The sequence below is a fragment of the Cavia porcellus genome, unplaced genomic scaffold, assembly GCF_034190915.1.
Source record: "Cavia porcellus strain 051 isolate PalLab524CR breed Dunkin Hartley unplaced genomic scaffold, mCavPor4.1 scaffold_6, whole genome shotgun sequence".
Taxonomy (NCBI): Eukaryota; Metazoa; Chordata; class Mammalia; order Rodentia; family Caviidae; genus Cavia; species Cavia porcellus.
Window position 1 is genome coordinate 92,430,340 of NW_026947489.1, and position 24,793 is coordinate 92,455,132.

The 24,793-nt window shown below is 58.0% G+C and overlaps 2 protein-coding genes and 1 long non-coding RNA gene across 3 annotated transcripts; 1 reads left to right on the top strand and 2 right to left on the bottom strand.

Annotated features, from left to right (window-relative positions):
• Positions 1-2,433: 2,433 nt before the first annotated feature.
• Positions 2,434-4,519, bottom strand: LOC134476551 (uncharacterized). Its single transcript, XR_010048333.1, has 2 exons — positions 3,971-4,519; positions 2,434-2,908 (listed from the first exon to the last, which is right to left on the bottom strand). It is a non-coding gene; the product is annotated as an uncharacterized LOC134476551 (long non-coding RNA).
• On the top strand, positions 3,188-21,672 carry Erbb2 (erb-b2 receptor tyrosine kinase 2). The gene is made up of 26 exons (XM_063251488.1): positions 3,188-3,406; positions 9,011-9,162; positions 10,013-10,226; positions 10,780-10,914; positions 11,224-11,292; positions 11,445-11,702; positions 13,022-13,138; positions 13,232-13,358; positions 14,168-14,241; positions 14,327-14,417; positions 14,539-14,738; positions 14,978-15,110; positions 15,186-15,276; positions 15,814-15,974; positions 17,518-17,565; positions 17,910-18,048; positions 18,124-18,246; positions 18,371-18,469; positions 18,583-18,768; positions 18,881-19,036; positions 19,144-19,219; positions 19,382-19,528; positions 19,923-20,020; positions 20,135-20,323; positions 20,557-20,809; positions 20,917-21,672. Exons 1-26 carry the CDS (start codon positions 3,334-3,336, stop codon positions 21,264-21,266), a joined length of 3,759 nt encoding a protein of 1,252 aa, XP_063107558.1. The 5' UTR covers positions 3,188-3,333; the 3' UTR covers positions 21,267-21,672.
• A 531-nt stretch (positions 21,673-22,203) lies between these two features.
• Mien1 (migration and invasion enhancer 1) lies at positions 22,204-23,644 on the bottom strand. Its single transcript, XM_003466925.5, has 4 exons — positions 23,486-23,644; positions 23,285-23,382; positions 22,732-22,808; positions 22,204-22,636 (listed from the first exon to the last, which is right to left on the bottom strand). Exons 1-4 carry the CDS (start codon positions 23,572-23,574, stop codon positions 22,553-22,555), a joined length of 348 nt encoding a protein of 115 aa, XP_003466973.1. The 5' UTR covers positions 23,575-23,644; the 3' UTR covers positions 22,204-22,552.
• Between the last annotated feature and the right edge of the window lie 1,149 nt (positions 23,645-24,793).

Genomic DNA, 24,793 nt, shown 5'->3' on the forward strand with positions numbered 1-24,793 from the left:
CCCAGCCGGAGAAACCTCTCTTACAAGGGTCCCAGGGCCAAGACGCTGCTAACTGGGACCCTAACACCCCAACCTGCTGACTGGCTCTGCCTCTCTCCCCGTTGGGGATTGAACCCAAAGCCTTCACTCTGAGCCCCACCCCCAGCCCATTAAGATAAGATTTTACTAAATCCGAAGCCTAGACAGGATATGAACTTGATTCTCCTGCCTCAGCCTCCTGATGAGTTGGGATTACAGGCCTGTTGGCCATAGACAACCGGATGGCCGCACACACACTGTGATCCAGATGCAGCCTCTCCGGCCTGTGACCAGCAGGTGGCTGTCAGCTGGGTCAGGCTGTGTGCTGGCTGACCTACCGTGGGCCCTGGGCTGGAGGAGGGCAGCGTGACGGCCTGGATATGCTAGGGTTCCTCCCTTCCCGCTGACCACAAATATCCTAGGCTGTATGCTTAGCTCTTTTGAACCTGTTTCTCTGGTTTTTTTTTTTGTTTGTTTGTTTTCTTTTTGAGACAGGGTCTAGCCATTTGGTTCAGGCTGGCCTGGAACTCACTTTATAGCCCAGACTGGTCTCAAACTCCGCAAGGATCTTCCTGCCTCTGCCTCCTGAGTGCTGGGATTATAGGCATGCACAACCACGTGTGGTTAAATTTCCCTAATTTTCACCTTAGTGTTGCAAGCAGCTGAGTTAGAAGTATTCTAGGCAGTCAGACAGGCTGGGTCCTCCGTGGGGCCAGATACCTGGCAACTGCCCGGGAGACAGACACTTGTTGTGGGCCAGGCCTTAAGATAAAAGACCAAACTACTGCACCCATGTCCTAAGAATGATGTTCTAAATAGTTCCCCATCACTCTGAGGAAGAAGTCAGGAGTCACCATAGGGACTAGGGAACGCCCTAGGAAGAGTCCCTGCTCTTGAAGAATGCCTGCTTTCTAAGGGACTCGCTCCCCCATTCATTCCTGATGTAATCAGTTTTACCTGAACTATTGATCTTATTGGCTAACTCTAGTTATGTCCCACCTTATGCCCATCTGCCTTGTGAGTTCCGTCTTCCCCCAGTTTGAACCCATGATTTTGCTCTCTAAAACTCCCTAGAAAAGACAGAGTTCTTGGCAACCCACGCAGGACCCCTTCTGTCTCTCTCAGACAGAAGCTTTCTTTCTCTCAATAAATATACTCTCCTCTTAATCTCTGTTGTTCCTAAAATTCTTCAATTTTATTTTATTTTATTTATTTATTTTTTGTCATTTTCCTTTTTATCGGTACCGGGGATCGAACTCACGACTGCCTGCTTTCGAGGCAGGCGCTTATGCCGCTGAGCTAAATCCCCAGCCCCCCAATTTTAGAGAACATGAACTCACAGACATAGTAAGTTGGAAGTTTCATTCCTCTGTATCAGTAACTGGGATTCCAGGGTATGTCTCCCTTTCTGGTTTTTTTTTGTTTTGTTTTGTTTTTTTGTCTTTTTCGTTTTTATCGGTACCAGGGATCGAACTCATGACTGCTTGCTTGCAAGGCAGGCGCTTATGCCGCTGAGCTAAATCCCCAGCCCCTCTTGTTTGTTTTTTACTCTTCTACATTTTGTTTTTTGAGACAGTCTGGCTCTGGAACCTAGGCTGACCTTGAACTCCCAGCAATCAATCCTCCTGCCTCAGCTTCTCAAGTGCAGGGATTCCAGATGTGCTTCACCATACCCAGTTTTCATTCTAGTTCTCAAAAAAAAAAAAAAAAAACAAAAAAAAACCAAGGATTTGGGCTGGGGATTTAGCTCAGCGGCATGAGCACCTGCCTTGCAAGCAGGTGGTCATGAGTTTGATCCCCGGTACTAGAAAAAAGAAAAAAAAAAAGAAGTATTTGGGCTGGGGATACAGATCAGTGGCACAGTGCCTGCCTGGCAAGTGTGAGGTACTGAGTTCGATTCCTGGTACAAAAAAAAAAAAAAAAAAGGAAAAAAGAAAAAGGATTTGGCTTGACTATCTAAATTAAGGAAGAATAGGCCCCTCATTTCCAGGCATGTGCCTTATTTTGTATTTATAACTTTGTGTTCTTTTCTTAACCAGAGTCCCTCAAACTCTGTAAGCTTCAGACCCACCAGAACTGGATCTGCCCCAGTGAGTAACTAAATGCGTTTGCTGAGCAGATATTATGTGCCAGGTACTGGGCTCAGGGCTGCTGAGTGCTACCTTAGCCCCGGAACCCGAGAGCAGCAGAGGCCCGGGGGACTCTGTGCCTCCCCAAGGTCACACAGCTCAAAGGCGACACAGCCGGGTCTCGGTCCTTGGTCCTCGATCCCAGGAGTCTACAGCGCCTGTCTATCCCTTCCTGTCCCCAGTGGGTGAATGGAACTCTTGGACCAGCACTGGTGTTGGCCAGGCTGTAGGGGTCCGATTAGCATCTCCAGGCGCAGATGTGGTAAACAAAAACAAGGAAGCCCAGTGGCGTTTGAATGTCAGATAAACAGCCAGGAATTTGTTAGTGTAAATACATCCCCTGGGATTCGGGGTGGGGAACCCCAGCAGAGCAGGGGAGCAAAACATAACAAAAGGACAACAACTTGGAATGGGTGCTGGGGCCCACGAAGACACAGGAAGCAGGCCCTTCTGGGGACGGGGACCCGCGTGCCTCCCACTTGGCTGTCTCCCCGAAGATTGTGCTTTAAGATTGTGCTTCTCAGGCCAAAGACAGGAGTCCGGGGAGTTGCATTTCGGACAGGACACATCCCTCAGCCCTGGATGTCGTGGATGTCTGTGACTCACTGGAGTTGCCATGGAAAAAACCTCTCTCTCTCTCTGTAGTTCAGGCTGGCCTTGAACTCACTGTGTAGTACAGGCGGGCCTCGAGCTCGCGGGGATCTTCCTGCCACAGCCTCGGCAATGCTGAGATTTCAGGCGTGTGGCATCACACTCGGTCCCTTGATATTCAAACAAATGGGCACGAATGGAGTAGAAAGCAAGCCGGCCAGGAACGTTTGAGCTACAACCCGAGGCTTGGGGCAGTCAGCCCCAAGCCCCGGGCGGAGGGGGGCCGGGCCCACGGTCCCCCGCAGCCCGACCCGGACTCCTCCCCGCGCTCGGGCGGTTCGGGACGCACCGGCGGGCGGGGCGGGAGCGGGCGGCCCCTCCCTGGGCGCTGGAATGCGCGGGGGGCGGGGCGGGGGCTCCAATCCCGGCGGCGGCGGCGGCGGCGCGGGCGGAGGGGGAGGGGAGCTGGCGCGCGCGTCCGGCCCGAGTCGGAGCTGAGATTCGGCGCGGGCCGTGCACCCCGACCCCCGATCCGCGGTCCCCGCGCCCTGCCCGGCCCCGCGCGCGCCATGGGGCCCGGGCCGCGCTGAACGCCATGGAGCTGGCGGCCTGGTGCCGCTGCGGGCTCCTCCTTGCCCTGCTGCCCGCCTCCTCCGCGGGCATCCAAGGTGGGTTTGGGGCGCGCCCGGGGAGGGTCGCCGAGGTCTCCGGTCGGGGTATGTGGGGGCGGGGTCTCCGTGCGCGCGGCGCCGGGGGCGCCCGGAGGGACCGAGTTTCCGGAGCCGGCGGAAAGTTATGCGAGCGCTCGAAAGTTTTCCTCGCGCGCTGCGCTGCGCTGCGCTGCGGGTGCGCGCGTCACCTCGGGTCCCTCTCGCCGGCCGGGAGCTGTGGGGTCCTCGGCAGCCTCCGCCCCCCGAGTTGGCTGCGCCGGACTCCCGGGGTCCCCGCCCTCACCGGCCACCCAGCTCCGTTTCCCCAGCCTGGGGCAGGCCGGAGGAGCGGCAGCGGGGAGGCGACCTGCCCCGGGGATCCAGGGGCGAGCAGCGGTGGCGGGCGGGGCTGCGTGGTGGCCTCCGGCCGGGGTCTGCATTGGGGGAGGGGCCGGGATGTGTTTGGAACGCGTTTCTTCCGAATGTGGGTGCTGCTGGAGTCCCCACATCCCATCTCCCTCCGCGGGCCGAGGATGGAGCCCAGGGCCTCGCACCTGGACAGCGCTGTCCCCTAGAGCTCACCCCAGGCCCGTTGGGAGCAGATTTCTTTAGGCCATCCTCTGGACTGCCTGATCAAGACCGTGGAGGGTGGCGTGGCTGGTTAGGAGCTTTGTGAAGTTGGAGGGTTCCGGGGTGGGGAAGCGAACAGCAGTGAAGCCAGCTGGGGTACACAGAGGCCGGAGTGTGGAGCCACCTCCTCCTCGGGGCCGTGTGGGGGCAGGGTGACCAGCGTGGGCTGTGTGTATCCTGACCCATCTGTCCATCTGTCCCCACCGCGGTAAAAGCGGATAGACAAGCTGCCGCGCCACTCTGCCCCGGCACCTATGTAGGGTTTTGCATGCAAATCTCCCGGGCACCCAAGGAAAGTACTGTTCACACCGCTGGCTTCTGGTGCAGACCTGGAGGTCAAGGCACAGTCAGGAAGCCGCGGGGCCCAGATGGGACTGCAGACCACATGCTGGGAGTCACCTCAGCGGCACGGGGACTGCGGCCACCATCACCGGCTGCGGGGGGGTGGGGGGGAGCGTGTGGGAGCAGCATGTGGTCCCCTCGGCTAGGGAGCCTGGGGAGGCTGTCTACCGGGCCTCCTGGCGGTGCCCCAGGTGTCATCGGTGTGATCCCGTGCAGGTCGGAGGCTGCCTGCCCGGCCGAGGAGGGGGTCCCTGTGTCTATGTGTTGCCAAACTGCAGTTCCTCCCCGCTGACTTGGGGACCCAGGCTGAACTCTGCCCTCCCTGGGAACTCCCTCGAGGGGCCGGGAGGCGGAGAGGCAGTAAACAGCAAACCGGGAAAGGAGGTGGCCCTTCACCCAGGGAGCCCATCCCGCCCCTCTGAGTTTCCCAGGGCTCGGCAGCTTCACCTCCGACCCTGAGGAGCTGGGCGAGGCTGGGCTGGGCCTCGCCCTTTTCACCTTGGCCTGGGGTTGCAGAGCTGGGGAGGGGGTCCCCGCTGGGCACTGCAGGTGCAGGGAGCTGCTGAAGAAGCTGTATGGGGCTGGAGATTTAGCTCAGCGGCATAAGTACCTTGAGTTCGATCTCCGGTACCGATAAAAAAAAAAAAAAAATTGAAGAAGCTGTGTGGCCCCTGGCTGCCTCCTGTACCCCTGTCTGGGGCAGGACAGAAAGGCAGGAGGGCAGGGTTTTCCCTGACGATGTAACCTTAGAGCCTCCCTTTTTTTTTTTTTTTTTTTCTTCTTTCTTTTCCTTTTCCTTTTCCTTTTTTTTTTTTTTTTTTTTTTTTTGTTTGTACCAAGGATCAAACTCATGTCCTCGAGTTTACCAGGTGCTGCTGAGCTAAATCCCTAACCTTGCCTTCGTTTTTAAGAAACTTGTACAGTGCTCTCTGCCTGCCTACTGACTTCCTTCCCTGTGATTGGTGTTTTGTTTGTTTTGTTTTGAGACAGAGTCTTGCTGTGTAGTCCAGGCTACCTCCACTCATTGTGTAGCCCTGGCTGGCCTTGGACTCATAGTGATCATCCTCAGCCTCCCAAGTGCTGGAGTTTTAGGTGTGTGCTGTCACACCCAGCCTGTAACTGATTTTGTTTCCTTTCTGCCCCATCCTTTGACAGAAGTACACAGACCAGGAAAAGCGGGGCACAGGAAGGAAGAGATGCATGGGGCTCCCCAGCTTTCCATTGTTTGGGGAGGAGTAAGGGCTGGATAGTGGCTTGGGGACAGCCAGGTGGCCCCCTGGGAGGAGAAGCGCTAGCTACTACAGAGTGATGTGAGCCCCCAGCCCGGCCCTGCTGGGGAAGGTGGCCCAAAGCCTGGGTCCTCTTGCTTCTGACCCGCCTGGTGTGGCTGTAGGTAGAGGGCAGGAGGAGCGCAGACCTGAGCCACACAGGCTTGCGGTGGGGATGCTGGCCGGGCAGCACTTGGAGCCTAGGCCAGGTGCCTGCCCCTGGTACCTCCCTGTCAAGTGGGAGTTAGGGTTCCAGGGCTGAGTGGAGCAGCTGATGTTGGTGCCACCCCAGCTTTGTTTCCAGACTGCTCCTTGCCCCATCTGCTCCTGTGTGACTCTTGGTTCTCATGGGAGGGACAGGCGGGCGCTGTGTCGAGGTCATGCAGGGTGAGCCACAGTCCTGCTGAGCACTGGGAGGGGGTTGAACCTCTGCCTGGAGGCCTCGGCCATGTGTGGGTCACTGGGTGAGTGGCTGAGCTATGGTTCAGATCCAAAACCCCCAGCGCAGGCCCTGGTGAGACCTGATAGGCCGGGGTTTGTGGTGGGCGAGTCTTGGCATTTCCATTCCAGTATGGCTCTGGCCCCTGACTCAGGGAGAGGGGACCCTGGGGTTGCAGGGACTTCCCTGGGAGTGTAGAGACCGGAGGAAGTATTGGCTTTCATTTGACCAGCAAGCACGGTGCTGGGGCCAAGGCCAGTGCAGAGAGGGAGACCCACCCAAGGGCTCTCGAACGGTGGCCACCAAAGCCCAATGGGGGACATAAAGGGTATAACTAAACTGGGCTTGGTGGCGCACCGCTTTAATCCCAGCACTCCAGAGGCTGAGGCAGAAGGATCTTTGCAAGTTCAAGACCAACCTGGGCTACAAAGTGAGCTCAAGGGGCTGGGGATTTAGCTCAGTGGCATAAGCGCCTGCCTTGTAAGCAGGCAGTCATGAGTTCGATCCCTGGTACCGATAAAAATGAAAAAGACAAAAAAAAAAAAAAACAAAGTGAGCTCAAAGCTAGCTTGAACTGCTTAGCAAGATTCTGCCTTAAAAAGACAACAAATAAATAAATGAAATAAAAAGTGTGACTAACACAGGCATAGCGATGGGTACCGTGACCTCCAATGGACCCTTTAGGTTTGGACTGTCTCTTACACTGTTTTGTTTTTTTGAGGTGAGGTCTTGCTGTGTAGCCCAGGCTCATCTCAAACTCACAGCGATCTTCCTGCCTCAGCCTTCTGAGTACTGGGCTTACAGACATGTGTCACCACACCTGCCTGGTTTGCAGACTCTTGTCTGAATTTCATTCATAGAATCATACAGGAGACACCGGACTCTCAATGGGCCTCTCATTGTCTTTGCTCCAGAGTTAAAGGGTGGTGGTTTCTAAGGACAGGTGACCCCCACGTGGAATTAGGACCTCCTCTGCCCACTGAGAAAATCGATGGCTGAGGGGAGATCGGTGAGGAGGTGGGAAGCTTGGGGGTGGTGGCAGACGTTGGGGATCGATTTTACCACTTGTCTGCAAACACTGTCTTCCTTCAAGGCCTTCAGGTAAACAAACTTGGGCACAGGGCGAGGCTGCCACCCTCTTTGACCTCTGACCTAGCCAGCCACCCTGCCCTGCCTTGAGCCCTTATGTTTGTTGATAGCTTTGGGAGAGTTACTGAGTGTTTACACGTGTGCGTGTGCGAGGTGTGGCTGTTTGTGTGCGTGCAGTTAGGCACCCTGGAAAGAAGGAGGGCTCAATCAGCTAGACCCGAGTTCAAATGCTGCCTCTGCAGCTTGTATTTACAGCCTTGAATCACTCTGACCCCTGTTGTTTCCTTCCTTGTGAATCAGAGATGGCAGCCCTTACCCCTGGAAGGCGAGGAGCAGCTGTCCAAGGGTGCCTGTGCCAGGGGTGCCCAGCTCAGGGCCCCTGGCCCTGGCCACTGTTGCTGTTTTCTGATTGTCTGGCTGGCACAGCTGGGGTTGGGCTCTCTGTCCCTGCCTGGCCAGGGCCAGGGGTCTGGCCTGGAGACAGCTGGGCCTAGGAAGCAGCTGAAGTCCGGAGGCCGGGGGAGGTCCCAGCAGGCAGCGGGCGTTATTTTGGGCCTGGCTGCCACCCCAGGCTCCTATTTCTCCTGGGAGCCTGCGGGGGGGAGGGGTGGGAAGAACAGGGGGTACCTGTGGGTGCAGCTTGGTGTGAGGGGCCGGGGGCTCACCCTCTGTCCTGGGGTGGACCCGGATTCTATTTATGGGCCATTCTTATCCCCTGCTTTCTTTGGTCTGCCCAGGAGTGGAGACAGAAACAGGCCAAGTGACACCCGGAGACCACCAGCGTGGGGCCCTGGGCAGAGAGGGGAGCCCAAGGACTTGCCCTCAGCCTCCCAAGGCTCCTTGGGGCAGGGACAAAATTGGTGCCCCCTAGGATTTGACTGCAGACTCCAAGTTGCCTGACTTCAGGTCTCGAACCTGCGACTCAGTCCCTGAGATCACACAGCCCCTGGGGGGAGGAGCAGGGACCCAGGGAGTTCTGGGCAGCTGGCACCCCAGGGCCTGTGCATCCCAGGTGCCCCCCCCCCTCCTAGGCACGATGAGCTGGTGATTCATCTTCTCACCGGAGCAGAAAAACAAGTTCCACTGGGCCCTTTAATCTCCCCGGATGGCAGGTCTGGTGCTGGCTGTCACCCAGAGCCCCCGCCTAGGCCTTGGCCCCCTGCCGGGAATGGACTTGATGGGTCACCTGTGGTCTGGGGCACCAGGCTGACATGGAGGTGTGACGCTTTGTCTCGTGCCCCCTGGATGCTGGCTGGTGCCAGGCGGGTGCGCAGGGGTGCCGACGTTCCACTCTCGTGGCAGGAGTTTTGTGGCGTGGGTTCTGCCCACAGGCTCTGGAGTCTGGCCCTGAGAAGAGGTGGGGCAAGGTGCTGGTGGAGGAGGATGCCAGCCCTTCCCTGCCCCACAGCGGGGACCCTGAGCTGCAGGGCTGAGGGCCACTCATCCCTGCAGGGGGACCCGGTCCTGGGGTCCCCAGTACCCCAGCTATGGCTCAGCTGACCCTCCTGCCCACTCTGGGTGGCATCATGGGGCGGGCGCCCAGTGTAGGGAGGTGGGCATGTGGGTGTTGAAGCAGCATGGGGTCCAGAGGACTTGTGATTCATGCTCGATCCTCTCGGGGGATATTCACCCTGGCCTGGTGTCCCATCCGGGACAAAGGGAGGCTTTCTTTGCCTGTCGCCTCCTGCGCTGACTGGTGTCCCCTGTGGGTCTCACACTGGGGTCCCTGTGGGTGGGCACGGCCTGGAGCCTGGTGAGCCCCAGAGCCCATGGCGGGGGGGAGCGGTAGGACACTGCACAGTGGGTGCTGGGTGTCCTCCGGACAGCGTCCTACCCATCTGTCCCTCCTGCCAGTGTGCACGGGCACCGACATGAAACTGCAGCTCCCCGCCAGCCCTGAGACCCACCTGGAGATGCTCCACACCCTCTACCATGGCTGCCAGGTGGTGCAGGGGAACCTGGAGCTCACCCATCTTCCCGCCGATGCCAACCTCACCTTCGTGCAGGTGAGGCCCAGGGCCGATGCCATCTTTGGGCAGGATTCCTCCGTGTTGCTGCTAACATTTTTTGTAGCAGTGGTGTTTTTATTGGTTTGCTTTGATTTGGTTTTGGAGACAAGCTCTCTCTCCCAGGCTGGTCTCAAACTTATGGCAATCCTCCTGCCTTAGCTTCCCAGATAGTAGGATGGCAGATGTGCGCCACCACACCTGGGTCTCCACTTGGTTTTGTGCTCCCTTGCCAGCACGGTCCCTCCCCCTGCCCATCTTTCCTGTCACTGACCCTCTCCCAGCTGAGTGTGGAAAGATGGCAGGTGTGGGCTCTGGGCCCAGCTCTGCTGTGGGGCAGCCGTGGGCATGCCCTGTGGACCCTGAGCTCCCTGAGGGTGCCCCTTTCTGCATGTGGGGTTTAGCCAGCATCCTGGAAAGCTGGAGGAAGGTGACAAGAGAGACGTCAGTGGGACAGCAGGGGAGACCAGCTGGCAGGGCTGTGTCCCTGGCTGGGATAGGCCTGGGGTCAGGAGCTTGGTTTGTCACGGGGATCCAGTGTGGGCCTGGCCTTTTATAGACAGGAAGCCATGATGTGGGCTGGGCGGGGCTCGAAGTGTGCCCCAGGCCTTATCTCTCCCAGCAGGTGAGAGTCTGGTGGAGCTGGCTGGGGATCGGCCTCCATTTTGTTTCTGTTGTTTTTTTTGAGACAGTGCCTGGCTGTAAAGCTCAGTCTTAAACTCATTATGTAGCCTAGGCTGGCCATGGTGAATTTACAGAGACCCTCCTGCCTCGGCCTGCTAAGAGCTGGGATTATGGGGTGCACCATCTGGGCCTAGCCCTCCCTCATGGCCCTGCCCTGCCTCCCCAGGATGTCCAGGAGGTACAGGGCTACTTGCTAATTGCCCACAATCGAGTGGGACAGATCCCTCTGCAGAGGCTGAGGATCGTGCGGGGCACCCAGCTCTTCGAGGACAAATACGCCCTGGCCGTGCTGGACAACGGGGACCCTCTGGACAGCGGCACCCCAGCCCTGGGGACTGCCCCAGAAGGGCTGCGGGAGCTGCAGCTCCGGAATCTCACAGGTGGCCCTCAGCATCATTGAAACCTTCTGGGTTCCTGGGAGCGCCCCAGGTCAGCATGTTCCAGACCCTGGGTTCCCCCAGCACTGACTGATAAAAAGGGAAAATTTCCCTTCCATCAGGGATGTCACTGCTTGTGCTAGGGTGCACAATTAAGCCTCACAGTGCGGGCGCGTGCGGGGGGGGGGTGAGCCTCCTGCCTCAGCCTCCCCAGTGCTGGGATGACAGGTGTGTGCTACCACGTCTAGCTTTAGGACCTCTTTTATATTATCTTTTGATTTAATTTTATTTTTTTGCGGTGCTGGGACAGAGCCCAGGGCCTCCTGCATGCTGGAGGGTGCTTTGCCCTAAGCCTCAGCCCTAGCTTGAGAGCTGCCCTTATAACCATCCTGAGGTGGCCTGGGGTGAGGTACAAGGAAGGGAGGTATTTGTGACCCCTAGACGTGCACCCCAGATGTGCCCACTTCCCTGTGAAGCTATAGGTGGGGTCAACTCTTCCCAAAAGGCCTGGGAGGTGGCCCGGGTGACCCGGCCCTGACCTCAGCCCACTCCACAGAGATCCTGAAGGGAGGTATCCTGATTGAGCGGAACCCCCAGCTCTGCCACCAGGACACCATTCTGTGGAGGGACATCTTGAACAAGATGAATCAGAAGGTGCCTGTGCAAGTGGACACCAACCGCTCGAGGACCTGTAAGCCACATCTCCAGCCAACTGTCTCGCCCACCTTCCTACGTCCCCTTTCCCAGCGCCTCCTGCCGCCTCTGTCTCAGTCTCTCCCATTTCTTCCCCCCCGCCTACTTCTAGCTGCTGCTTCTGGGCTCAAGGACCCTTTCTCCAGAGTCACTGTATAGTCCAGGCTGGTCTTAACCTTGTGGCAGTCCTGCTGCCTCAGCCTCCTGAGTGCTGCACTGACAGGCACGCACGCCCCCTCACCCGGTGCTGCGTGCGCCCACTTCCCTGCCCTCTGTCGCCCACTACCTCTCTCTGCCTCTCTCCCAGGCCTGCCCTGCTCCCCGGCCTGCAGAGCCCCCTACTGCTGGGGAGGAAGCCCCCAAGACTGTCAGAACTGTGAGTCTGGAGCTGGCTGGGTGGAAGGGTGATTAGGGGCCCAGGCAGCTGCCTGGGTGTGCCAGGATCTGGACATCCCCATCTTTAGGTGGTGCTGGCAGTGATGTGGTACCTAGCTCCTGCCCACCCTCACCCCATCCTTTGCCTCCCAGTGACCCGCACAGTGTGTGCTGGCGGCTGTGCCCGCTGCAAAGGCCCGCTGCCCACGGACTGCTGCCATGAGCAGTGCGCGGCAGGCTGCACAGGCCCCAAGCATTCCGACTGCCTGGCCTGCCTGCATTTCAACCACAGCGGCACCTGTGAGATGCACTGCCCGGCCCTGGTCACCTACAACACCGACACTTTTGAGTCCGTGTCCAACCCCGAGGGCCGCTACACCTTCGGCGCCAGTTGTGTGACCACCTGTCCCTGTGAGTGCCAGTGGTGGGGTGGGCAGGAGCACCGGGAGCCTGCGGGTCCCTGGCCTTGGAGGCCGATCCTGAGCTGCTGGGCTCTTTGGATGGCTATGGAGCAGGTGGCACTTCCTCATCGTGCCACTGTGTTGCCGTGCCTCGATTTCCTTCTCTGGAAAATGGGAGCTGGGCGTGGGCATGGTGGTTCATACTGATCATCCCAGCGTGCTCAGGAGGCTGAGGCAGGAGGATCACTGCAAGTTCAAGGGCAGTTTGAGCTACATAGTGAGAGCTTGTTCCAAAGCAAAACAAATAATTTATCATAACACTATCTAGGGTGACATTATTTTGTGTTGCTGTTTTTTGTTTGTTTTTTTGCGGTACTGGGGATTGAACTCATGACCTTGGGCTTGCTAGGCAGGTGCTTATGCCGCTGAGCTAAATCCCCAGCCCTAGGGTGACATTATTTTACAGTGAGGGTCCCCCCCCCTTTTTATCTGTCTCTGAACAATTATGAATCTAAGAAGATTAGGGTAAATTGTTTTTTTGGTTTTGGTTTTTGTTTTCTTGGTATTGGGAATCAAACTCATGACCCTGTGCTTGCCAGGTAGGTGCTGTGCCGCTGAGCTACATTCCCGCCCTAATAGATGGTTTTCTAAATTAAATTTCAGTTTCAAGTTTATATTAGCTTAAAGGGATATGGTAACTCCACAGTCGTGTTTACGCAGCCTGAGACATAGGCATACCAGGTGATCATCACTGTCTTCTATGTGGCATACGACAAAAAAGTTATCCCCCCCCCCCCACAGAGTTGAATGGTATGATTTTTGGGGTTTTCTTTCTTTTTTTGAGACAGGGACTCACTATGCAGTCCAGGCTGGCCTTGAGCTCACTTTGTAGCCCAGGTAGGTCTTGAACTTGAAATGATCCTCCTGTCTCAGCCTCCTGAGTGCTAGGATTACAGATGTGCATCAGACCTGGCTTCAATACTATGATTTAATGGTTAAACATGTGATGGTTTAAATTCTCATTTGACTGAGAAATAGAAATATGCATTTAACAGTGAATGCACTTACCTGCTTTATTTTTATTTATTTTCACCAGTTTTTTATAATTTACTTTGAGACAAGGTCTCACCTAGTCAATCAGCTAGTCATACGAGGTTTTAATTTGGGACCCTCCTGCCTCAGCCTCCCAGAGTCCTGGGATGACAAGTGTGCAGCACCACACTCAGCTTTCGGTGTCCTCTTCTACAAGATCAACACTTACTGCCTATTATACGCCTGTGAGCGTCACATAGCGACACTGACAGACAATACATGCTTCTGTCTCCACAGACAACTACCTCTCCACGGATGTGGGCTCCTGCACACTGGTCTGTCCCCCAAACAATCAGGAGGTGATGAAGGACGGGACCCAGCGCTGTGAGAAGTGCAGCAAGCCGTGTGCCCGAGGTGCCCACCCTACGCCCTGCCTCCTGTGCTCTGCTGGTGTGGGGAGGGACCCTGAGCCCAGGCCAGGCTGAACCTCTGCCTCCCACCTCACAGTGTGCTACGGGCTGGGCATGGAGCACCTCCGCACTGCCAGGGCCGTCACCAGCGCCAACATCCAGGAGTTTGCAGGCTGCAAGAAGATCTTCGGGAGCCTGGCGTTTTTGCCGGAGAGCTTCGAGGGGTGAGAGTGGGCTATGTCTGATGCCCCAGATAAGGCTTCGCATTGCTCTCTGGGCTCTAGGGACAGAGGTGAGGGGCGGAGAGGCAAGGAGCTGGCCAGGCAGGGGTTACCTGAATGCCGCCTTGCCGGTGAACTTGGTTTTCAGTGGTGATCGCTGCAGCCAGATAAGGTCATGTTCTCTTGAGTTCATTCCAGCCACTTCTGCCTTAAAAAACAGCCTCCTAGTGGAAAAGCCCCATGTGAGTGTCGGGGTCAGTGGGTAAATAAATGGTGATTTATTGTACCACGGAATCCTCAGCAACACCAAGAAAGGAATTTCCAGTAGGGCTGGGGTGGTGACGCACACAGGAGGCTGAGGCAGGAGGATCATTGGGAGTTTGAGACCAGCCTGGGCTACAAAGTGAGCTCAAGCCCAGCCTGGACTGCATAGGGAGACCCTGTTTCAAAAAGACAAAAATGATAATGATAATAGTAATAATAATGCTCTGAGGACTGTGCCTAGCAGGTACTGAATGCTCCTGATGTTAGTTTTCATCCTCCAGCCGGGTAGACTTGGGCCAGTTTCCGGCTTTGCTCCTGCAAACAGTCCTGCCTTGTGCACACCTCTGGCGACAGCCGCTGTCCTTCTGGGCTGCGTTCTTAGAAGGAAGATTTCGAGTTCAAAGGACACAAGTGCTGTTTTAACAGATCCTGCCAGGCCAGGGCCAGGGCAGGGCTCAGCCCAGTGGGCGAAGGGTTGCGTGGACAGTGCTGGCAGTGGTGCGGCTTGGAGGTGGCGCGGGCCCCTTAATTCTTCCTGGTCCTTCCAGGGACCCCACCTCCAACACGGCGCCCCTGCAGCCCAAGCAGCTCAGTGTGTTTGAGACCCTGGAGGAGATCACAGGTAGGTACATCCTCTGTGTCTCACCTTCCTGGCTGGGCTGGGCCCACCCTGTCCCCACGCCCCTAGCGGCTTCCTCTGCCGGCAGGTTACCTGTACATCTCTGCATGGCCCGAGACCATGCAGAACCTTGGTGTCTTCCAGAACCTGCGGGTCATCCGGGGGCGCATTCTGCACAAGTGAGAACCAGGGGATGACGGGAGATGGAGAGTGGGGGGAAGCCCCAGGGAACCCCCTAGAGGGAGGGGCATGGGGGCAGGGCCTGGGCTGGGCTCCGAAGCTGAGACCCCTCCTCCACAGCGGTGCCTACTCACTCACCCTGCAAGGCCTGGGCCTCCGTTGGCTGGGGCTGCGCTCCCTTCGGGAGTTGGGCAGCGGCCTGGCCCTGGTCCACCACAATCCCCACCTCTGCTTCGTGCACACGGTGCCCTGGGACCAGCTCTTCCGGAACCCACACCAGGCCCTGCTGCATAGTGGCAACCGGCCCGAGGCCGAGTGCGGTAAGAGGAAGGGCCCACCAGCTGGACCCCGGAGTCCAGGCCCCACTGCAGTCCACCGGGCCTGTGTGTGTGACTTCCAGCTGGGCCCTGCCACCCCGAGTGGTATCCCACCTTCCCCTGCCCACTGTACTGCGATCGCAGGACGCTTCCCCTCCCGCATGGCCCTGCACCTGCGTCCTGGTTGCGGGGTGGGGTAGAGGGTCTCCTCTGAGTGCCCTGTGGCCCCGTCCTCCCTGCAGCTGCTGAGGGCCAGGCCTGTGACCCACTGTGCGCTCATGGCCACTGCTGGGGACCGGGCCCCACCCAGTGTGTCAACTGCAGCCAGTTCCTCCGGGGCCAAGAGTGTGTGAGGGAGTGCCACGTCCTACAAGGGTACGAGGGGCCGCCGAGGGGCAGTGAGGGGACATCGGTGTCCCCCAGGCTCCTCACTGCCACCCGTTGTCTCAGGCTGCCCCGGGAGTATGTGAATGACAGGCACTGCCTGCTGTGCCACCCTGAGTGCCAGCCCCAGAATGGCTCTGTGACCTGCTTTGGATCGGTGAGGAGCCGGGGCTTAGGCTGGAGTCGGGTGCACATACACGGGACCCCGAAAACCTGGATGGCAGGAGGAAGTGGGGGCAGAGCCTGGAGTGGGACACCTGGCTAGTTTGCTGGCCCCGGTTCCCTGGGGTCCCAAAGGCCAGGGCGTCCTGGACTCCGTGGGTTCAGGGTCAGCCTCGGTTTCTGCCTCACATAGCGCATGTTGTAACCGTTCCTTCCTCGTTGGGTGTGGCGGGAAGGGACTCAAACGGCCTGGCACGGCGCCTGGGCATGCAGTTGTTGCTGTTGTTGTCCGTGTCGCACCTTGGGTGTTACACGGCCCTGGCCGAGCACTTCCGATTCCCAGGTCAAAGCTCTGAGCTGGGACTATGGCTCAAAGGCGGGGTGCTGGTGGGGGGTGCACTGGGACTGTGGAGCCCGAGGTCCGACTCAGCAGTGGGGCACAGCGACGAGGAGTGGTCAGGGGAGAATGAAGGGCACTGGGCCTGCCATCCGGGGTGTCAGTGTCAGCCCCCCTCCTCTCCTTTCCCCCAAGGAGGCTGACCAGTGCGTGGCCTGTGCCCACTACAAGGACCCTCCCCTGTGTGTGGCCCGCTGCCCCAGCGGCGTGAAGCTTGACCTCTCCTACATGCCCATCTGGAAGTTCCCGGATGAGGAGGGCACCTGCCAGCCCTGCCCGATCAATTGCACCCATTCGTGAGTCGGGAGGGCGGGGAGGAGGATGGGGCGGCACTTTCCTGAAAGCAACCTGCTCGGACTTTTACTGTGAGCAGGAAAGATTGCTTTTGCTTTCCTTTCCCAGAAACTTCATCGTTCATGTATTTTTTCTAGTCAGAACAAGGATCACCGTAAACACTTATGCTGCTGGGTGCAGTGGTGCACAGCTCTTAGCCCAATGCTTGAGAGGCTGATCACTGCGGGTTCAAGGCCAGCCTGGGCTCCAAAGTGAGACCCTGATTCAGAAAGCAGAGCAAACAAAATACTAGTTTGACACACGAGGCTGGGTGTAGTGGCTCACATCCATAATCCCAGCACTTGGGAGGCTGAGGCAGCAGGGTCCCTGGGAATTCGAGACCAGCCTGGGCTACAAAGTGAGTTCAAGGCCAGGCTGAACTGCATAGTGAGACCCTGTCTCAAAATTAAAAAAGAAAGAAAGAAAAAGAAACAAGAAATTGACACACAAAATATAAATTAGTGCTGGGAATTTAGCTCAGTGGCCTAAGTGCCTGCCTGGCAAGCCTGAGGTTGTGAGTTCAATCCCCAATACCACCAAAAAAATAAAAAAATACAGATTGGGTTGGGGATTTAGCTCATCAGCATAAGCTCCTGCCTTGCAAGCACACAGTCCTGAGTTCAATCCCTGGGACCAAAAAAAAAAAAAAATATATATATATATATTTTATATATATATAAATTATATATTTTTTATATATATAATTTATATATATATAAATTAGTGTGTAAAAAAATTAGTGTGGCTACTCCCATTTTATTTTTAGTACTTTGGGATATTTTCTCCTGGTGTTTATTTATTTATTTTGGTGATAGCTGAGGGTTGAACTCGAGGCCTTTGCACTGAGATACATTCCTAGACCTACTTTATTTTTTATTTTGAGACAGGGTCTTGCTGAGTTCCAAGGGTTGGACCCCAGTTTGCCACCCCCCTGCCTCAGCCTCCCGGAGTGCTGGGATTACAGGCTTGCCCCACCATGCCTGGCTGCCCGCCCCCTTTATTGCAGCTCCGCTCCCTGTATAGGTGCATGCTGTGCATGCCCCCTAGGTTACTGGTGTGGTCAGTTTGGAGCATGCACTAAGAGCCGGACTTTGAGGCCTTCCTTTGATGTCCTTTCACTGATAGACCATGGGGATCAGAACCCAGGGCTCCTGTGCAGGGCACGTGCTCAACCCAAGTGCACCCATTTTTTTAGAAAGAGCAGAATATATTGAGGGGAAAGAAAAGCTTTCATCTTGAGAGACAGAAGGGGTCCCACCCCCTTACTTAACAGGTGCTGCCAGGCGATTCACAGTGCCGGAGCTTTACCCAGAATGTTATGGAGGGAACAACTGGTGCCCCAGCTGGCACACCTGGGGCTCTCAGGCCAGACAGGGCTGGCCTGCTGGGGTCCCGGAGCACTGTGGCCTCAGCTCAGTGCTGCCTTTGCCCAAATGCCCGTGATCCCTGGCCACACCCATACAGAGGACGTGGCCATGCTGGCTGATGCCGCTGTCTCTCCTGCAGCTGCGTGGACCTGGATGACAGGGGCTGCCCAGCTGAGCAGAGAGCCAGGTGGGCCTGGGCCCAGAAGAACCCCATGCCGTCCCCGCCCATTCCTGGTGGTCACTGTGGCCATGACACCATCCCTGCCCAGCCCCCTTCCCCACCTGGGGTGTGGGGAAGGGAGCAGCCTCCAGGATGAGGCTCCTGGGAGTGGTCTGGGGGCTGTCTGGGCTCCACTGTGGAGGCAGTAGGGAGCCATGGCAGGTGTCAGAGCATGGACCAGAGGGTCAGAGCTGTGGGTCGCCCTTCCCACCTCCCTTTCCAAACGCCAGGGAAGTTCGATCCCAGCACGAGTCCCTCTGAACCCCTGTCCCAGTCTGGTACCCATCCCTGACCCTAGCCCCTGCCCCCAGCCCTGTGACGTCCATCATCGCAGCCGTGGTCGGCATCCTGCTCTTTGTGGTCATGGGCGTGGTCGTCGGCTTTGTCATCAGACGCAGGCGGCAGAAGATCCGAAAGTACACTATGCGGCGGCTCCTGCAGGAGACTGAGGTGAGGCAGCCTCCGCCTTTGGGTGCCAGGTCTGCGCGGCCGGCCTGGCACTGACCCACCGTGCTCTCCTTGCAGCTGGTGGAGCCGCTCACGCCCAGTGGGGCGATGCCCAACCAGGCTCAGATGCGGATCCTCAAGGAGACGGAGCTCAGGAAGGTGAAGGTACTCGGATCCGGAGCTTTCGGCACCGTCTACAAGGTCAGGGGCTTGGGAGGGGCAGAAGTGGGTGGGGGTGGTGCCGTTTGTAGGGAGCAGGATGTCCAGTGACCGGGCCCCAGCTGTGACCCCCATGTACCCCTCCCTCACATCTCCTCTTCTTCAGGGCATCTGGATCCCTGACGGGGAAAACGTGAAGATCCCAGTGGCCATCAAAGTGTTGCGGGAGAACACATCCCCCAAAGCCAACAAGGAAATCTTGGACGTGAGCCCCTCTGCCCTCCTGGGGGAGCCTGGGGGGCCCCCAGCTGTGGTCTCATCTGTTCTCCTGGCGGGGGTGTGGGTCCTGCTCCTGCTCATTGTACCCCCCATCCCCAGGAAGCCTACGTGATGGCCGGTGTGGGTTCCCCCTATGTTTCCCGTCTCCTGGGCATCTGCCTGACATCCACGGTGCAGCTGGTGACACAGCTCATGCCCTACGGCTGCCTGCTGGACCACGTCCGGGAGCACCGCGGCCGCCTGGGCTCCCAGGACCTGCTCAACTGGTGCGTGCAGATCGCCAAGGTAGGCCCCGTGGGGAGCAAGCCCCGGGGGTGCAGGGTGACAGGGAGGGGTACAGGGGGTGAACATCCATGGGTGAGTGCCAGGGCTCCACTCAGTGCCTGTTCCTGTCCAGGGCATGAGCTACCTGGAGGATGTGCGCCTGGTGCACAGGGACCTGGCTGCCCGCAATGTGCTGGTCAAGAGCCCTAACCATGTGAAGATCACGGACTTCGGGCTGGCACGGCTGTTGGACATCGATGAGACAGAGTACCACGCGGATGGGGGCAAGGTCGGGGGACAGCGGGGCCAGAGCGGGCAGGGTGTGGGGGCATGGCCCCTGGGAGGTGTCTGGGGAGTGCCACCCCCTAGCTGGAAGGCTGCCATCTCGTCCCTCAGGTGCCCATCAAGTGGATGGCCCTGGAGTCCATCCTGCGCCGGCGTTTTACCCACCAGAGTGATGTGTGGAGCTACGGTGTGTGGGCTGAGGCGCAGCGAGGGACCTGGAGGGGAGGAGAAGGGAGAGGGAGGCGAGGCGAGGGGATGGCCGGCTGCCCATGCCCACCCAGTTCCTGACGACTCTTCCTCCTCCCTGGTCCCAAAGCACCCCTGATCCTGACGGTTCTTTCTGCCCTAGGGGTGACGGTGTGGGAGCTGATGACTTTTGGGGCCAAACCCTATGATGGGATCCCGGCCCGCGAGATCCCCGACCTCCTGGAGAAGGGCGAGCGGCTGCCCCAGCCCCCCATTTGCACCATTGACGTCTACATGATCATGGTCAAATGTGCGTGGAGGGGCGGGGGCTCAGGGACCTGGCACGGGTCAGATCACCAAGTGGATTTGCAGAACCCTTAGTGGAGGTGTGGGGGCGCTCTAGGCTAGAGGAAAGGCTCTGGAGAGACTGCACAGTTCAAAAGCAGGGAAGCAAACCAAGCCTGTAATCCTAACACTCAGGAGGCTGAAGCAGGAGGGTAGAGGCCAGCCTGGGATACATAGTGAGACCCTGTTTCAAGCAAACAAAATCGGGGAAACAAATAATCATACACTGGAGTTCACAGTGTAATGTGGTTCTGCCTCTTTGCCATGTGAGGGTTGTCCCGACCCCAGAGGGTGCGAAGGCAGAGGTGGTCAGCACCTGGGCATCCAGGAGGAGGGTGCTGAACCCTCTCCCCCCCCAGGTTGGATGATCGATTCTGAATGTCGGCCTCGATTCCGGGAGCTGGTGGCTGAGTTCTCCCGCATGGCCAGGGACCCCCAGCGTTTCGTGGTCATCCAGGTACCCAGCCTTCCCACCGTCCTGTGCAGGGTGGTAGAGGGCACCCGAGAGCCCCCACGCCAGGCCCCCCTCCTGCCCTCCCAGGGGTTGCCACCTCATCCCCTGCCTCCCTAGAATGAGGACCTGGGCCCTACCAGCCCCTTGGATAGCACCTTCTACCGATCGCTGTTGGAGGACGACGACATGGGAGACCTGGTGGATGCTGAGGAGTACCTGGTGCCCCAGCAGGGGTTCTTCTGCCCTGATCCCAGCCCAAGCACTGCGGGCAGCACCCACCGCAGGCACCGAAGCTCTTCTACCCGGGTCAGTGCTGGGACACCAGGCTGGTGGTTTGCTTGCCCTGCCCCATGCACTAGGATCCCTGTTCCCACTGTGCCCTGACCAAGCCCCTCTGGGAGACCCTGTGACCCAATTCTCTCCATCGTGACCATAATGGTCACTCCCAGTGGTAACTCTGCTGCTCTTCCAGAGACCCTCCTCAGGCTCACAAGTGGCCCTGTTATCATGAACTCATCCCCTTTCTTTTCTGCCCCCAGAGCGGTGGCGGGGAGCTGACACTGGGGCTAGAGCCCCCCGAAGAGGAGCCACCCCGGTCCCCACGGGCCCCCTCAGAAGGGGCCGGCTCTGACGTGTTCGAGGGTGATGCGGGAATGGGGGCAGCCAAGGGGCTGCAGAGCCTCCCTACACATGACCCCAGCCCCCTGCAGCGGTACAGTGAGGACCCTACAGTCCCCCTGGCCCCGGAGACGGATGGCTACGTTGCCCCACTGACCTGCAGCCCCCAGCCTGGTATGGAGTCCAATCTGGGATGAGATAGAGATGGGGAGGTGGGGCCCCTCACTCAGGCCGGGGGATACTCCAGTTCCCACCCCTAATAGTCCCTTTTGCCCTTTCAGAATATGTCAACCAGCCCGAGGTCCAGCCACAGCCGCCATCACCCCTAGAGGGTCCTCTGTCCCCCGTTCGGCCTGCCAGTGCCTCTCTGGAAAGGCCCAAGACTCTCTCCCCTGGGAAGAATGGGATTGTCAAGGATGTTTTTGCCTTTGGGGGTGCTGTGGAGAACCCTGAGTACTTGGCACCCCGGGGAGGTGTCCAGCCCCATCCTCTGCCCACCTTCAGCCCAGCCTTTGACAACCTCTATTACTGGAATCAAGACCCACCAGAGCGGGGGTCTCCACCCAGCACCTTCGAAGGGACCCCTACAGCAGAGAACCCGGAGTACCTGGGCCTGGACGTGCCTGTGTGAGCCAGGAGGCCGCGCGCCAGGACCTGCACGAAGGAACCTTGCTGTTGCTTGGATTCCCAGGCAGCCGAGCGGGTGCCCTCAGCCTGGCTGCTGGAGGGGCAGCATCACAAAGTCTCTGGATTTGGAAGTCACCGAACTCGGGGCAGGCTGGTGACCACCACACCCCAGCGTCCTCACCGAGGCAGCAGTCCCACCAGGCCCTCTTCCAATCCTTGGTACTGAACTGAGAGGCTGAGCCGAGGAAGGAGGTGGCCCCACAGGGTGGCAGAGAACAAGCCGGCCACTGGGAGCCCGAGACCCAAGGCCACCTCCAGGAGGACCAGCACCAGCGCCCAGACCAGCCCTGTACAGGGTGTTTTTTTGTTTCGTTTTTACTTGTTTTTTAAAGATGAAATGAGGACTCTGAGGAAGAGCAGTGTTGTGTGTGAACAGGGTTGCCCCGGGGCTGAGGGAGGGATGGCCCTCCCCTCACCCACTTTGTCCATTTGCAGACAGGTTTTGAAGAGCATCTGGGCCCAGTCTTCTCTGGGGCAGCTCAGTGTCAGGCCCCACTGCCCACTCTGCCCATAGCCCACTTCTGGAGAGGAGGTGGCTGGGGTCCCTGGGCCAGAAAGCCAGTTCCCACCCCCACCCCATCCCTGGCATAGGGCTGCAGGATCCTGGAACTCGGGGATTTGTTGTGAGAGTCCGCAGGTAGCCAGTCACCCTTGTTTGGTCAGACTCATTCCAAAGTCCTCCCCTAGAATGGGGTTACTTCTTCCTGGTGGACCGCAGGAGTCAGGCATGGTGGGGACGATGGGATGACAGGCAATGTCTGTGTGACTCAGTTTCCTGGCCTTGCTACAAGCAGCTGCCCCATCCAACAGTATAGAGGGCTGGTTGCCCTTGGTGCCCTCCACGCTACAGGACAGGCTGGGTAAACACACACCCCCTTGGCCAGAGTGTTGAGTACCTCTTTATTGCCAGCAGCTGGTATCACCCAGGGCTCAGAGGACATGAGTTAAGAGCCACTGCAGGCTCTGACAAGTACTGCCAAGTACTGGGAGAGGGCTTGGACTCATGGGACACCAAACCCAGAAAGGGGGTACAGGGTGCTTGTGGAAAGCCCACTGAGAGTGCCATTCCTAACTCCATGGCCACAAGAACTCTTCTTCTGTGCCCAAAAGGGCAACACAGAGGCCAGCGTCCCTCAGCTTCCCAGTGCTAAGTGAAGGGAAAGAGGTGGGCGAGGGTGCTCCCAGCAGGACCCAGGGAAGCCAAAGCATGGACCCCAGAACTTGGAGCAGTCATAGGATGACGCAGGGTGGGCGGCTGTTGGTGATCTTCTCCAGGGGTTCTCCATTACTCGCTCTGCGAATGGCCTCGATGAGCTAGATGGAGGCAGACAAGGGCAGAGATGGGTAACAGTGTGGTACATGGTAGGGGTCGGGGGTCTCGTGTCCCACCCAGTATTTCGAACACTCACATCTTTCTCGTACGGGAAGCCCCCATTCTCTAGCTTGGAGAACACCAGCTGTCCATTGATCTCGATCTCAAATGCCCCTAGGGGGGAATAAACACATTGGGTGGTGCTGCAGAGACCAAGGCACAGGTCAGGGGAGGTCCCTATGAGCCCCATCAGAGACCCTGGAAGAGGTTACCCCAGGTGACTCCAAAATACCTGAGGGACCCATGTGTCCCATCTCTATGAAGGGCTCCTCCTCTTGAAACCTGCGCTAGCGCCATCAGCTTTTTTGGGGAGACATAGTCCAGCATTATAGTTCAGACTGGTCTCTTAACTGTGATCCTCCTGCCTCAGCCTCCTCACTGCTGGGATCCAAGCCCAGATATTGCCAACAGCTTTCTCCCCACCAGGCCTCGTCTGTGGCCTCCTTGCCTTGGGAAGGGGCCTCGCGTCCCGGTTTTGCTATGTGCCAAACGCCGCCAGGCACCTGACTGGCGCGGCCCATGTCCGAGCTAGCGCGGCAGCGCCGGGGTTCTGGGCACAGGCTGGCCCCGCGGGCGATCGTGGCGCTCACCCGTGCCCCCGAGGCGCGACTCGATCTGGATGCCCGGGTACTGCTCCTTCACGGCGCTCGCCAGCTCCAGGTAGGTGGCCTCGAAGCCGCAGGGCTCACTAGGGAAGAGACGCGGGTGGGCTGGGTCTCGCGGAGGGGGCCCATGCAGCCGCATCCGTCCCTCCCGGGGCACGCGGGGACGCGCCCGCCGCAGCCGCTCACCAGTACTCCACCACGATGCGGACCCCGCTGCCCGGTTCCACCTCCCCGGGAGGGCGCGCCACGGACAGCTCCCCAGGCTCCCCGCTCATTGCTACCGGCTGCGCTCAGCCGCCACTTCCGGGTGTGACGCCACGCCGCAGGCACGTGACGGGGCGGGGCAGGCCGAGCGCTGCGCTCGCGCGCCCCCTGCAGGCTGCAGCGAATGTTGCTTTCGAATGCGGCCCCTCGCAGAGAGCTCACGTCTGTGACAGAGATCTCAGCCCAGGAACCCAGTTCTCTGGGCCTCAGGGCCTCGCTTGAGCTCAGGAGCCACCTTGGACTGCAAAGCGCTTTCCAGTCTAGAAAAGGAAAGTTATGGGACGAGCAGCCTGGGGATGAGCCGGCTGGTGGAGAGTTTGCGAATGTTGTCTTGCTAACATGTGGATGAAATTTTATTTAAAATTTTACTTTATAATTTATTATTTTGGTGCTGGAGATTGAATCCAGGGGCACTCTGTCGCTAATCTAAGTCCCCAGTCGTACTTACTGTTTTTTAATTTAGAGACAGGTTCTTGACAAGTTGCCCAGGCAGGCTTGGAACTTGGTGATCCTTCTGCCTCAGCCTTCCAGAATGGTGGGAATCACAGGCATGCGCTACAATGTAAACTATTCCGTAGTTACGCACTAAAGTTCTTCTAACTCCCAAGTGCTAAACTGTGCTTTTCCCAAACTTTTTCAACTACCTCTTCTCTGCACTGGGGAACTTCAGACTGGGGGTTCACAGCAGGGCGCACCTCCCCAGGCTTCTGTTAATTCTTTTTTTTTTTTTTTTTTTTTTTTTTTTTTGTCTTTTTCTCTTTTTATCGGTACCGGGGATTGAACTCACGACCACCTGCTTGCATGGCAGGTGCTTATGCCGCTGAGCTAAATCTCCAGCCCCCTCCCCAGGCTTCTGGCCCCATCTCTTGCACCTATTTCTTGCACACCCTGCCTCCTCCCAGCATTGTTAGTCTCTGCAACTCTGCAACTCTGGAGGGGACACATGAAACTCCTGGCTGCCTGTCCCTGCCCAGGGGCCCCTCTGGTACCCCAAAACGCCTCCACTCGGCCACCTTTTCCTTTTAAACAATGCAGTGATGTGTAGTTGTGCAGTCAGTACCACGAACCAGTCACAAAACATTGCTACCACCTAATGAGGCCCTTCCGGCCTGGTTGCAGTCCGTCTGGACCCAGCTCCAGCCCTGGGCTGTCCCGCATCCTCTGGAACCACCTCTGCTGGACAGGTCCGGCAGGTGGAACTGAACCAGGCCAGGCCTTCCACTTCCTGCT